Below are 15,129 nucleotides of genomic sequence, written 5' to 3' on the forward strand. Positions count from 1 at the left end.
ACTGGCCCCACTAGAGTAGTACAGAAACAAACAAGAAATGGAGCAGCGAGAAAACCCTGGAGCCTAGCTTTCACTTTTAACCTGATTTTTTTTGGCTTCCAGGGTTGCTGCTCATTAAACAGGAAAAAAAAAAAATGTTTGCAATTTTCAAAACATTTTGCATGTTAACTCATTCCAGATGCAAACAACTTCCAAGGCAAAAATCACTGGAGGGTTCGTGGTGAACAGGGCCTAGTTACCGAATGAGGTCACATAAAAATTAAAAAAACACTAAAGAATAAATAGTCCAATTCTGTCCCGGGGGCATGAGCTATGCAACCCAAGTAAAAATTAAAACCAAATTACAGTCACTAATCAGCATTGCATAACACATCTGACTCATTTGCATACAATGCAATTATCCTGATAGAGGCTGAACTCAACACACCCAGCTGGGTTAGAGTGTCCCCAAGGATGTGAGCCATTGGGCTTTTTCCCTGTGCGTTGGCTGAATTCCCTCATGACCACGACAGCAAATAAAAACCACTCATCAACACCACACAGCACTACTAGACTTGGAACATTTGAAATAAAAGTGATGCAGATCGATGCATGGCTCACGTTCAGGCCCCCTCAGATGAACAAGAAACAGGCTGATTCTAGGTCAGTGCTCCATTTCTAGAACATCCTATTTGATCTCGAGTTTTAGAAAACCACAGTCGTCTTATGCTATATAAAGAATTCTTCTTCTGCTTCTTTTGCTTCACCTTGGACTGGCAGAGGAAGGGGACATTTTGAGAGTATCTTCTTAGCACCAAGGTCCCTTTGGCCAGCAAGTGGCAGGGGGTGAACCCTTTCCTTAAAGATCCTGTTGTTTTTGGAAGCAGCTGACCCTGAGAAAGAGGTTGACAAGCATGATGGTGGCTGGTGGGTCTGAAGATTCCTTGGAAATCTGCTTGCAAAAGATGGCCTGGGTTCAGAACTGACCATGGTGAATCCGGTGTCAACATTTGTCTCTGCCTCCAGCTTCTCGAAGCTGTTTTCCCGGCCGAGGACCTTCATTCTGGCCCCGGGTTCGAGGTGAAGAGAAGACAGTTGCGGTTGGGATTCCGTGGCTGGGCTGCTGGGCTGAGCTGAGCCACCAGGGCTTTTCCACCAAGTGTTACCGGAACCGTCTGACACTGGCCGCCCACCAGGCTCAGGCAGCTCCACGGAGCCCACCTTGAACCTCCTGCCCCGAATCCTTCGACTCCTCAACTCTAGGGTCCTGATTGCAGAGACAGGGGTCAGCCTGGAGCCATGGGGAAGAGTGTCAGCTCCCAAGGTGCCATTCAGAAAAGGAGGCTCACCATTCCTCACACCAAGTCCTGGATTCAACTGGACCTACGGGACAAGGAGAAGAGTTAATGTTTTCCATTAAGTAAGTGCCAAGAACAGCTTCCCTGGTGGCTCAGAGGTTAAAGCGTCTGCCTGCAATGAAGGAGACCTGGGTTCGATCCCTGGGTTGGGAAGATCCCCTGGAGAAGGAAATGGCAACTCAATCCAGTATTCTTGCCTGGAGAATCCCATGGATGGAGGAGCCTGGTGGACTACAGTCCATGGGGTCGCAAAGAGTAGGACACAACTGAGTGACTTCACTTCACTTTCAAAGAACAGATTACATCATACTCAGGCTTCTGCCATGCTGTGCTCATGCGGACTTTCAATAAAGTCAGTTGAACTGAATAGAAGTAAGAGGTACAGTCCTTCAACAGGATGAGCTGCCACCTTTGCTTCCTGGACATTATGTTCTACCTTTTTCTTTAATCTAATAAAGTTTTTCTCTTCTGGAACTGGAATCTGGCTATTTACACATTCAGAAATTGTTCAGGATTGATATTAGACTATGCAATCTAGAGGAGCCTCCGTGTCACTAATTCTTACCTGAACTCTATTGGAATTTTACAAGGCTGACCCTTCTCCTTTACATTTGAAGATTTCTCCTTAAATTTCTATGTCCACACATTCTTCTGGATTTTCTTTTTCCATCCACCCCTCTCAGTTTCATCACAGGACATAGTTCTTCAGTGCTAACCTGGGCCATCTTCTCTTCTCAGTCTGCACACTCTGTCAGGAAAATCTCATTAAATCCCATGCCTTCAACTATTATCTAACTGATGAAGGCATCGGAAAGTCATTATAGTTCAGATCCATCTCTTAAGCTTCAGACTTATCTATCCAACCGTCATCCAGGCACAAGCTCCTAAAACTCAACATGTCCAAAGGTGAACTCATCACCCTCCTCTCACTAAATCTATTCTGCTAACTCTTCTCCCTCTCATAGAACCTGGCATCATTTGCTCCATGCTAGCCAAGCAAGAGCTTCATTTTCCCCTCCTCATCCTCCATGTCACCCATTCCCATGGACTCTGTCTTCCAAAGACTTCTCGGGTCTTCCTGTCCCTCCATGTCCACTGCCATTAACCCTAGGGCAGATGTCAGCATCACTCGTTGAAATACTGCAACAGCCATCTGTCGGGACACCTCATGGGTGCTCCTCCTGGCCTCCCTCTAATCCATTCTCCACTCTACAACCAGAGGAGCTTTGAAAACAGTTTTATCATGTCACCCTCCTGCTTCAAGTGGCTCCCTGCTCTTCTTAAGATAAAATCAAATCCCTTAAATAGACCACCCTACCCTTCAGGGCTTTCCTGGTGGCTCAGATGGTAAAAAATCTGCCTGCAATATAGGAACCCAGGTTCAATCCCTGGGTCGGGAAGATCCCCTGGAGAAGGACATGGTAACCCACTCCAGTATTCTTGCCTGGAGAACTCCATGGACAGAGGAGCTTGGTGAGCAATAGTCCATGGGGCCTCATAGAGTCGGACACAACTAAACAACTAACACTTTCTTTATTTTTCATACCCTTCACAGCAAATAGATGGGGAAACAATGGAAACAACGACAGACTATTTTCTCGGGCTCCAAAATCATTGTGGACAGTGACTGCAGCCATGAAATTAAAAGATGCTTTCTCCTTGGAATAAAAGCTATAACAAACCTAGACAGAGTATTAAAAAACAGAAATATCACTTTGCCGACAAAAGTCCATATAGTTTAAGCTATGGTTTTTCCGAGTTGGACCATAAAGAAGACTGAGCACCAAAGAATTGATGCTTTCAAACAGTGGTGCTGGAGAAGACTCTTGAGAGTCCCTTGGACAGCAAAGAGATCAAACCAGATAATCCTACAGGAAATCAACCCTGAATATCCATTGGAAGGACTTATGCTGAAGCTGAAGCTCCAGTATTTTGGCCACCTGATGTGAAGAGCCGTCTCATTGGAAAAGACCCTGATGCTGGGAAAGATTGAAGGCAGGAGAAGAACAGGGCAACAGAGGATGAGATGGTTGGGTGGCATCATCAACTCAGTGGACTTGAGTTTGAGCAAACTCCAGGAGATAGTGAAGGACAGGGAACCCTGGCATGCTGCAGTCCATGGGGTCACAATGAGTCAGACATGCCTGATAAACTGAACAACAACAAATACCCTTCACAGTCTGGCCTTTCTTACTCCAGCTTAATTCACCCCTTCTTCCTCTTGTCAAAATTGAGCCTTTTTCAATTCTTGGAACATTATTTGTTCTTTCCTAATGCCAGTGTTTGTGTATATTATTTCCTCTGTCTGGGATATGTCACCTCTGACTCTTTTTCCTGAAAACTCCTACCTTTCGTCAACTCCAAGCTTACACATCATTTCCTCCTAGAAGCCTTCTCCGTGTTACTGAATCTGGGTTGTTGTTCAGTCGCTAAGTCACGTCTGACTCCTTGTGACCCTTTGGACTATAACCAGCCAAGATCCTTTGTTCATGATTTTTCAGACAAGAATACTGGTGTGGGTTCCATTTCCTTCTCCAGAGATCTTCCTGGACCAGGGATTGAACCTGTGTCTCCTGCATTGGCAGGCAGATTCTTTACCACTGAATGACCAGAAAAGAAAGTGAAAGTGAAAACCGCTCAGTGGCATCTGACTCTTTGCGATCCCATGTAGCCTGCCAAGCTCCTCTGTCCATGGAATTCTCCAAGCAAGAATACTGGAGTGGGTTGACATTTCCTCCTCCAAGGGATCTTCCTGACCCGGGGATCAAACCGGTGTGTCCTGCATTGCAAGTCAATTCTCTACCATGAGCCACCAGGGAAGCCATCAGAGGTGCCCCTAAATATTGGTTCTGTCACTTATTAGTTGTGGGACTTGAAACAAGTTACCTAATTTTTCTGTACCTTGGTTTCCTCATACATAGAAGGAGATGATAATAAGTACCAATGTCAGAGAGTTGCTGAGAAGTTTAAATTGTAACAGTGCCCAGGACACAGTGTTCCTAAACATCAGTTGGCTACTCTCATCATCATTAATCATACTACTTGCTGTCCTGGCAGCCTGTACTTTCCGTATCCTAGTAGTCACCATGCTATTCTGCAGTTGTGTGCTCAAATTCTCTGGATCTTCTTCTAGACTTTGCCAACTGGAAGAGTTAGGACTTTATACACCATCTTGATCACTATATCTCCAGTACTTAGCACAATGCCCAACATGTGGTAAGTAATCACTTAGATGTCTGTTGGATAAATAAATAAAGCTTAATGCCTATCAAATTGTTTGTGTGTAGAAATGTATGTCCCCTAATTATTGGCCATTAAGTGGATACAAAGTCTTTTCAAGAAACTGCAGAAGGACATCCATCCTATGGATGGTCATTTCTGCAATCTTTAAGAGAGAGAACATCAACTTTTCCTTTTTTTAAGAGAAGTCCTTAGACCATATGGTAGAAGAAAGTACAAAATTTTTACTATAGAAATGCAGGTTGTACAGTTGGAGTGAAGAATTTTCAGGAGAAACATAATGCTGAGTGATTGAGATAAATCTCAAGAGAAAATGAAGCTTCTCTTGCCGAATAAGCAATTGAAATGCATTTGTAGAGATTCTGATTATTTAGAGCACATCTTTCTAAGAAATATTTGTAAAATGTTACAGATTGAGAGCTAGGTGTTTTCGAGTTTCAGGGAACATTAGCAAATACCTTGATGAACAGGAAGATTATTTGTCACACATTTGGCTCCAAACACTTGAGAAATAAGAGACTGCATCACTGAAACATGATCAAGCTGTTAAGGAAAATCTGACATCATGCAGGGAAAATAATATTGTCTCTTACTAAAAGTGATTCTAAAAAATAGCAAGAAGATTTCTCCTACATTGAGGAAAAAAAAAAGACTGCATGGTTCCCACATGTGTGGCCAAAAAGAAAAAAGGCCTTCTTTCCAGGGAAACTAGTCAACCCAAGTCTAACATGCTGGTGTATTATCATAGCCTAACTGACCTACAGAAGCTGAAACTCTAATACTTTGGCCACCTAATGCGAAGAGCTGACTCATTTGAAAAGATCCCAATTCTGGGAAAGATTGAGGGCAGGAGGAGAAGGGAATGATAAAGGATGAGGTGTTTGGATGGCATCACTGACTCAATGGACATGAGTTTGGATAAACTCTGGGAGTTGGTGATGGACAGGGAAGCCTGGCATGCTGCAGTCCATGGGGTCGCAAAGAGTTGGACATGATTGAGTGACTGAACTGAACTGACCCGTGGAAGAGGAATACCCAACTCCAGCTTCATCTAGCCTTTCATGTGAGAGAAGTGAAGTATTCAACTCTAGCCCACTCTAGCCATTCTCTTCCACCTAAGAGAGAAAAAACGTGTAAACGCTTGTGAAGTTCAAGGCATAGACTCATAAAGACTGAGACCTAATCTTAGAATGACTCCCTTCCCCCAACTCCTTGCCACCACATTAGTAAAGCATTATTTACAGTTGTTCCTATGACTCCTACATCATCCTGGCTATCAGGGAAAAAAAAAAAATTACAAGACATTACAAAAGGTAAAAAGGCACAGAGAAAAGACAGAGCAAGTATCAGAACCAGATGTGGCAGGGATGTTGGAATTCTCAGGCCAGTAATTTAAAATAATTCTGATTAATATACTAAAGACTCTAATGGATAAAGTAAATAGCATGCAAGAACAGATGGCAATCTGAAAAGAGAGATGGAAGTCCTAAAAGAAGAACCAAAAAGATTAAAAAACAAAAACAAAAAAACACTGTAACAGAAATAAAGAATGACTTTAATGGGCTTCTTAGTAGACCAAACACAGCTGAGGAAACGATCTCTGAGCTACAGGACATACCAATAAAATCCTTGAAAAAGAAAAACAGAGAGGAAAACACAGGCTGAAACAAAACCTACAAATCAGAATGGACAACCTAAAAACTGGGACAACTACAAAAAGAGTAATAGACATACAATGGAAATACCAGAAGAAGAGAGAATGAAATACTAGAAATATTTGAAACAATAATGACTGAGAATTTCCCCACATTTATGAAAGTCACTCAGTCATGTCCAACTCTTTGCAACCCCATGAACTATACAGTCCATGGAATTCACCAGGCCAGAATCCTGGAGCTGGTAGCCCTTCCCTTCTCCAGGGGATCTCCCCAACCTAGGGATCAAATCTAGGTCTCCCTCATTGCAGGCAGATTCTTTACCAGCTGAGCCACCAGGGAAGTTCAAGGAGTGGATAGCCTATCCCTTCTCCAGAGGATCTTCCCAACCCAGGAATTGAACTGGGGTCTTCTGCATTGCAGGCAGATTCTTTACCAGCTGAGCTACCAGGGAAGCCCCCCTAATTTATGTCAAACACCCAACAACAGTTACATCCACTAAGGAGTGAGACTGTAGGATGAAAACTGCCAAGTGGAGAAGACCGTAGCCCAAGGTATGTATTCAATAAGTATTTGGTGAATGAATAAACACTGACATTCCTGATCATGTATTCAGACATGCATTCATTACCGAGCATCTACTCTGTACCCTAATATCAATCTCTCAAAAACACATATCCCAGGCTCTGAGAAGCATCAGACGGTCTGCACTGACAAGAGGTCATATAGGAAAAGACATGGAGAGACACACAGCATCCTTCTTATGCAGACAATAACTACACTACAGTTTCCATTTTACAAAGCATCTCCATGTATATCCCCCGTTTTGATCTCATAATGCAAATTGTACATGTCACTACCATTCAGAGGCTCTATCAGTGACTGCTGATTATAGTCAGGATAAAATAGAAGCTACTTGGCAAGGCTTTTGCTCATTCACCCAAGAATGGTTTTGCCTACCATGTGCCAGACATTGTTGTAAGTACTGGGAATACAGGAGTGGACCAAAAATGGTCCCTGTCCCCATGGTGCTTACCCCCAGTGGCTGGCCACGTGCCTGAGGATGTGGCCTCTGCCCACCTCCCCATCCTCTTCCCCTAACCCCCTCCCTTCTCTCCAGCCACATGGGGCTATAGGGTGCTTTCTGAACATAATGACTAAGAAAATGCTATTCTACACGTTCTCACCCATCATCTCCTCCATTCAGAACACTTTCCTCTCGTCTCCATCTGGCTACTTCCTTCTGGGCTATCCAGTTCAGGCAGGGCCAGGTCTCACCCCTCAGGGAAGCTTTGCCCGCCACCCTCACTGGATCTAGCAAACCACCCCCTGCAACCCCCTCAACACATGTCCATCCCGGCCCTGAGGAAGGGTTACATGTGGAGAAGTGAACTTGTGATTATGACTCTCCTGTAAATGCATTCATGCATGCTCAGTCCCTCAGTCATGTCTGTCTCTTTGTGACCTCATAGACTGTAGCCCAACAGGCTCCTCTGTCCATGGAGTTCTCCAGGCAAGAATACTGGAGTGGGTTGCCATTCCCTTCTCCAAGCGATCTTCCTGACCCAGGGATCGAACTCGGGTCTCCTGTATTGTATTATTTTTTTCCTGTGGTGGACATCAGTCATTTGTGCTACCCATAATTTGTCCCCTCACTGATCTTCCCTGGGAATTCTTGTTCCTCCTCCCCCAGGAGTCCCAAGAGAGTCTGAGTCCAGAAAAAAACCTAAGGATGCAGGAGAGGAGTGCCTCTGCCTCAGAACTAAGCTATCCACACAACCCCTTTCCCTTGAGTGAGTGGCTGAGTGCATTTGACAGAGAAGAGAGTCTGATCCAAGTTGGTACAACTGATGTGAAGTCCAGAAATTTTAGGGGACCCTTGTGGGGTGAAGAACTCAAATGGATCATCTTCAGAGTTGCTGGCAGCCAGCTGCTGACCACAGTGGCCTATCTGGGGAAGTAGCAGAGCTCAGAGTCAGCTCCACAGCCTCCTTCTTAAGACGCAGGCTACTTACGCACAAAAAACAATGTAAGAACAGACTTACGGTCACGGGGTGGGGAAGGAAGGAGAAGGTGGGATATATGGAGAGAGTAACATGGAAGCATATGCACTATCATATGTAAAATAGATAGCCAATGGGAATTTGCTGTATAACTCAGGGAACTCAGACCGGGGCTCTGTAACAATTTAGAGGGGTGGGATGGGAGGGAGGTTTAAGAGAAGGGGACATATGTATACCTATGGCTGATTCATCTTGATGTTTGACAGAAAACAAAATTCTGTAAAGCAATTATCCTTCAATTAAAAGATAAATAAATTTATAAAAAAAGATAAAAAATTTAAATTTTAAAAAAGAAATAAAATTAAGGCTTGCACACACACGCACGTGCACACACACGCACGCGCATACACACGCACACACAAAGCCAATGCATTTACCCCTCATTCTCTCTCCCCACAAGGAAGTTTGCAATGGGTTTCATATCCTGAAAGATTCACCCCATTATAGGAGTGAAGTAGCTATAATGTGTTATCTTATATAGTGTATTATATCTGATCCTTTGTACATGAATTCTTCGGGGACTTTTATATGACACCAGAAATAGAAGTTTCCAGAAGATAATTCCCCATTTCGTTTGCAAAAGCCTAACCTCATTGACATTTATCCAAAACACTGTTCTGCACTCCCCAAATTCAACCTAACTTTCCAATGGAGCTAAGCTGTATAAGCCATGATTCAGAAGTAAAAATGTCAGTTAGCCTTTAGAACAGAAATGTCTCTCCTGCTGCACACACTTATTATATTTTTGCTCGACAGCGAGATTTGAATTCTGGAGATTAACTAAGACTGAAGGAAAATTTTTAGATGCCTTGCAAATTAGTGAATTATATAATAGGCAACTGACAGAAACAGTGTCTATCTGCCTTATGTGAATGAGAAGGTAAAGGATTTAGAGATCGTTTCATATAGAATCAGTATGACTCATATTTTATTAATAACTCAAAGCTGATGAGAACAAAATTAATCAAAAGGAAAGATAATTCATCTTCTAGCCTGTTTTTAACCTTATCTTAAAGCACTTCCTGACCATTTCTCAAGGACAGAAACTTTGCTGTGAATATCACGTACACCTCCCTGCCTGCACACACTTACACAGAGTACTGGACTGCAGTGGTTAACTGCCTGGTTTCTGAGCCAGGTAAACACTTAATCTTGTGTCTTGAGCAAGTAACTGGTACCTCTACTCCTTGGTTTTGCCTTTGTAAAACTTCCTAGGTTGTAAGAAGGACTAAATAAAATAATCAAAGTGAAATACTTAGTCTAGGGCATAATATAAACAATAAGAGCTAAAACTGCTTTCTGGGCACTATCTTAAGCTCTTTATAAATGTCAGGTCACTTAGTGTAAATAACAACCTGTCCTCTAGGAAGATGTTATACTACCATCATTGTGCTAACAAAGGAACCAAGGTTCAAAAATCATGGTGCTACTAAGTGGCAAGGTTCAACTGCCACATAATGTAGTATAAGACATGACACGTGGTAACTGTAATTATGCTTGCTTTCAGTAGGATGCTTACCAGAAAATCTTTTAATTCAAGCTTTTCTCAATTTTGAAGGGTTCTAACCATCTAACTTGATTTAGGGTAAATTTTGACAGTGATGCAAGATACTTTAAAGTTAAGTCAATAGGACGGCATATTTAACATTTGTTGTTGTTTTGTTTTAGTCACTAAGTCATGTCTGACTCTCTGTGATCCCATGGACTGTAGCCCACCATGCTTCTCTATCCATGGGATTCTCCAGGCAAGAATACTGGAGTGGGTTGCCATTTCCTTCTCCATGAGATCGTCCCAACCCAGGGCTCGAACCCACGTCTCCTACATTGGCAGGAGATTGGCAGATTCTTTATAACTGAGCCACTAGGGAAGCCCAACATAATTAACATTCCCAACTTTAATTATAACTTCAGCTTTCTTAGGTTCACACGGAAAGAACTAATGAAATTTCTGAACCGGAAGATGGGTAAAATATTTGTGTCTAGTTGAGGAACATGGTTAAAGAAAAATCTGAAAAATGAGACGTTGTCTGAGTCTACTGCAAACTACATGCTGTAAGCTACCAGGTCACAGCAGCTGAACTTCCTCTTCTGTCAGATGAGGGGATTTGATTAAATCAGTGACTCTCAACTGTGCTATAAGTTACATATTAGCATTATCCAAGGAGCTTTCAAAAACTACCCAAGCCTGGGTGCCCCCAAAGATTCCAGTCTAACTGATCTGGGGTGAAGTCATGACATGAGGAGGTTTGAAAGCTCCCCAGAGATCCTGGTATTCAAACAAGGTTGAGAACCACGACATTACTTCATCTCTTGGCTGTCAAATCACACAGCTACATGGGCATCTAGAGATCATAGAGACCAAACAGACATACCTGAAGCAGAATCTTGTTGCCATCATAGTCCTGTGTTTGCCACCGGGTGCGGCTGATGGGGACACAGGGATGGGGTAGAAGAGGCACTAACTGGCCAATCTCCTGGACCTTGAATTGCAACACTGAAGCCTCTTTGGGGTCCACCGATGTTCCGAGGGGCAGCTGCTTCAGGGAGAGCTGCAGGGCAAAGGTCTCAGTGGAGTAGAGCACGAAGAAACAGAAGTTGCTCTTTTGCAAAGTGGCTTCTCTCTGCAGGATCATTGCGTAGAGCCGGATGGCGTCTTCGTAGTTATCAAAACTGCAGTAGAGTGTCACTCTCAGGATCTCGGTGCCACAGTGCACCTGCCTCACACCCCAGATGGGCATCTGGCTGTCCAGGCTGTAGAATTCCTGATTGGCAAGAATGTAGGGGCAGGGTCTTCCCTGGGCGTTCTGAGTGGGGTAGCACTGCCACGGCCAATGCTGTAAGGAGTCCAGCACGTGGAATAGCCTCTCCTCACCTAGGTTCTCCTTCATGAAAAGCAGAACAGACATCCCCGGGAAGCGTGACCGCTTGGAGTGGCACTTGTCATAGTATTTCACTGGACTGGCCCGCTCGGACACAAGAAAGAGACGGATATCTGGGCAAATGCAGTCTAGGAGCCGATCCAGGGTTTGCTGCAAAAGCAAGCCCTGCCCCGCGTTGGCCAGCAGGTGGACAGTCATGGCCGGGGGCTCCGGCATCTCATCCATCATGGGTGCTGAGGATGACAAAGGATGCTGGCGAATCGGGCCCACAGGTCCAGCTTCTGAAATGAATCGGAGGGGCGGGAGCTTCCTACACTTAGCCTTCAGCCCAACAGGAAAGCTTCAGGACTTCAGAGCCATGCTCTTACCCTGTATGCCTGGTTGCTGCCGGCCACACTGTAAGCGAATCTTCACAGATTCGGGGACAACAGCCTCCATGCAACACACACCAGCAGCGGGGTCCATGTCATCCAGCCAGTGTATAATGTAACTGCGGGTGCAGGGCTGTGTCAGGCGCTCCCTGGGTTTCTGTTTGACCTAAAAACCTATAATCCTGAGAAACACTCGAGTGGGTGGTTCTTACAGACACTCAGTAAAGGAAATGACCAGGCAAAAAGGAATAAGAGTCGGCTGTGAGAGGCTGATAGCAATCTGTTTAGTTGAAAAGACATCCATTTTCTGGGCCCACAATGGGTTCTGGTTTCCTCCTTCCCTCCCTCCCTGTTTACAGTAGCCGCCAGGCCACCTGAACACAATGATTGCTTTAAAACAATCCTCCCAACTTGTCCCTTGGCCAGGAATTTTCCCCCTTTGTCTTTTTATTTTCTTCTTGAACAATGGATGCCTGGGCTTTGAAGAGAAGTTATTATATCCAAATAATTTTAACTGTTCACTGAAAATGATTCTCTCTGCTGCTAAGTATATTCAAAAGATATTTACTCAAGCCCATTCTTTAGAAAGAATGAGAGCTTTCTAAGGTCAATAATAATCCTTGTTCACTCTGTTGAGGATTTACTACATACCGGTCATAAACTGTTTTAGAACTTTACGTAAATTGGTTTAATCCTCCAGCAAACCTATGAAGAGACCATTGTCCCCAAATTACTGAAAAGGAAACTAAGGCACAGAAAAGTCACGTAACTTGCTCAAGGTGTCAGAGCTAAAAGTGGCTGAGGGAACATTCGAATCCAGGAACTGAGTGAGTGGCCCCCCTGTGAGCCAGGGAGAAGGTACCTCTCTGGGACCCAGATGTCCCAGACTGGACTTTCTCCCTGAATATAAGGAAAGGCTGCCCAAGCAAGTTCTCATTGCTGTTGAATCTCAAACTGAATAATCCTCAATAAGAACATCCAAGCTCTAAATATATAAACTTCCCTGATGGCTCAGATGGTAAAGAATCTGCAATGTAGGAGACCTGTGTTCGATTCCTGGGTTGGGAAGATCCCTTGGAGGAGGGCATGGCTAATACTCAATAACACCCAAGCTCTAAACATAACACCTACCCTAATGTGTTCTAAATATCCATTTAAAAATCATTTGGAATTCTGATAGCTGTGCTACTAAAAATGTGGACAAGCACATTTTTCTAACTGTAATTTTTTTAATGAGAAATTTATTAACACTTTTAGTGCAGTTCAGGAGACCCCAGTTCAATTCCTGGGTTGGGAAGATCTGCTGGAGAAGGGATAGGCTACCCACTCCAGTATTCTCAGGCTTCCCTTGTGGCTCAGTTGGTAAAGAATCTGTCTGCAATGTGGGAGACCTGGGTTTGATCCCTGGGTTGGGAAGATCCCCTGGAGAAGGAAAAAGGTACCCACTCCAGTATTCTGGCCTGGAGAATTCCATAGACTGTATAGTCCATGGGGTCCAAAGAGTCGGACATGACTGAGCAAATTTCATACTCACATAACGGAACATCGTGTGACTTGATAAATCACAAGTTAAAAAGCACTTCTGTGGTGAAAAACAAAACACAATAAAGTTAAGGTATAACTTACTCTAGCTTCATTTTATATATGTTGATTGCTTTAACAGTACAAGAACCAAATTTAACATCACGTATTGTTATCTGTAGGGCTTCCCTGATGGCTCAGGTGGTAAAGCGTCTGCCTGCAACTCGGGAGACCCGGCTTTGATCCCTGGGTTGAGAAGGTCCCCTGGAGAAGGAAGCGGCAACTCACTCCAGTTTTCTTGCCTGGGAAATCCCATGAATGGAGGAGCCTGGTAGGCTACAGTCCTTGGGGTCACAAAGAGTTCTGTCTTGGGTGGCCCTACATGGCATGGCTCATAGTTTCAATGAGTTAGACAAGGCTGTGATCCCTGTGATCAGATTGGTTAGATTTCTGTGATTGTGGTTTTCAGTCTGTCTGCCCTGATAGGAGAAACTGACTGAAGGGGAAACTGGGTCTTGTTCTGATAGGAAGGGCCATACTCAGTAAATCTTTAATCCAATTTTCTGTTAATGGGTGGAGCTGTGTTCCCTCCCTGCTACTTATCTGGGGCAGAATAACTTCAGATATAAGATCATGGCATCTGGTCCCATCACTTCACGGAAAATAGATGGGGAAACAGTGGAAACAGTGACAGACTTTATTTTGGGGGGCTCCAAAATCACTGCAGATGGTGACTGCAGCCATGAAATTAAAAGACGCTTACTCCTTGGAGAAAAGTTATGACCAACCTAGATAGCATATTAAAAAGCAGAGATATTACTTTGCCAACAAAGGTCCATCTAGTCAAGGCTATGGTTTTTCCAGTAGTCATGTATGGATGTGAGAGTTGGACCATGAAGAAAGCTGAGCACCAAAGAATTGATACTTTTGAACTGTGGTGTTGGAAAAGACTCTTGAGAGTCCCTTGGATTGCAAGGAGATCCAACCAGTCCATCCTAAAGGAAATCAGCCCTGGGTGTTCATTGGAAGGACTGATGGCTGAAGCTGAAACTCCAGTACTTTGTCCACCTGATGAGAAGAACTACTCATTTGAAAAGACTCTGATTCTGGGAAAGATTGACAGTGGGAGGAGAAGGGAACGACGGAGGATGAGATGTTTGGATGGCATCACCGACTCAATGGACATGAGTTTGAGTAAACTCCGGGAGTTGGTGATGGACAGGGAGGCCTAGCGTGCTGCAGTCCATGGGGTCGCAAAGAGTCGGACATGACAGCAACTGAAGTGAACTGAACTGATTGTTATCTGTGGGCTTCCCTGGTAGCTCAGATGGTAAAGAATCTGCCTGCAGTGCAGGAGACCTGGGTTCGATCCCTGGGTTGGGAAGATACCCTGGGGGAGAGCATGGCAACCCACTCCAGTATTCTTGCCTGGAAAATCCCCAGGGACAGAGGAACCTGGCGGTGGCAGACTACAATCCGTGGGGTCAAAAAGAGTTGGACACGACTGAGCAACTAAGCACGGCACTGTTATCTGCAGAAGGGAATCATTTCTATTCAGTTTTTTTCCTTTTTTAAGTTTTGTGTATGTATTTATTTTTGGCTGCACTGGGTCTTCCTTCCTCTAGTCGTGGTGAGCAGGAACTACTCTCTAGTTGCGGTGTGTGGGCTTCTCACTGCGGTGGCTTCTCTTGTTTCAGAGCATGGGTTCTAGGGTGCATGGTTCTCAGTAGCTGCGCCACGTTTGCTCAGCAGTTGTGGTGCATGGGTTTAGTTATTCTGTGACACATGGAATTCTCCCAGACCAGGGACAAACCCATGTCCCCTGCATTGGCAGGGCTCTCCACCACTGAGCCACCAGGGAAGCCCCTCAGCTTTCCTTCCTAAATCTAACCTATACTTCTAATCATTTGAGTTTTGTAAATCCTATACATTTTGCAATGGAAAAATCTATAAATACAGTTTATTACAGATACATTGATTTTTAATTACCATCTGTGATTCAGTAATTGAATTCATTTTGCTCCAACTTTCCAAAAATCATTCGACTTTTTAAAGGCATTATA

At 44.1% G+C, this 15,129-nt stretch overlaps 1 protein-coding gene across 2 annotated transcripts; it reads right to left on the minus strand.

The window, feature by feature from the left end:
• Window positions 1-558: 558 nt before the first annotated feature.
• FAM124B (family with sequence similarity 124 member B) lies at window positions 559-12,028 on the minus strand. 2 transcript variants are annotated; one of them, XM_061386505.1, is made up of 2 exons: window positions 10,668-12,028; window positions 559-1,362 (listed from the first exon to the last, which is right to left on the minus strand). In XM_061386505.1, exons 1-2 carry the CDS (start codon window positions 11,400-11,402, stop codon window positions 709-711), a joined length of 1,389 nt encoding a protein of 462 aa, XP_061242489.1. In that variant the 5' UTR covers window positions 11,403-12,028; the 3' UTR covers window positions 559-708. The 2 variants fall into 2 exon arrangements, 1 of the variants encoding a protein (XP_061242489.1); XR_009730640.1 differs by lacking the exon at window positions 10,668-12,028 and adding an exon at window positions 7,420-8,068 and having other exon boundaries at window positions 1,276-1,362.
• Between the last annotated feature and the right edge of the window lie 3,101 nt (window positions 12,029-15,129).

Source organism: Bos javanicus, chromosome 2 (assembly GCF_032452875.1).
Source record: "Bos javanicus breed banteng chromosome 2, ARS-OSU_banteng_1.0, whole genome shotgun sequence".
NCBI classification, from domain to species: Eukaryota; Metazoa; Chordata; class Mammalia; order Artiodactyla; family Bovidae; genus Bos; species Bos javanicus.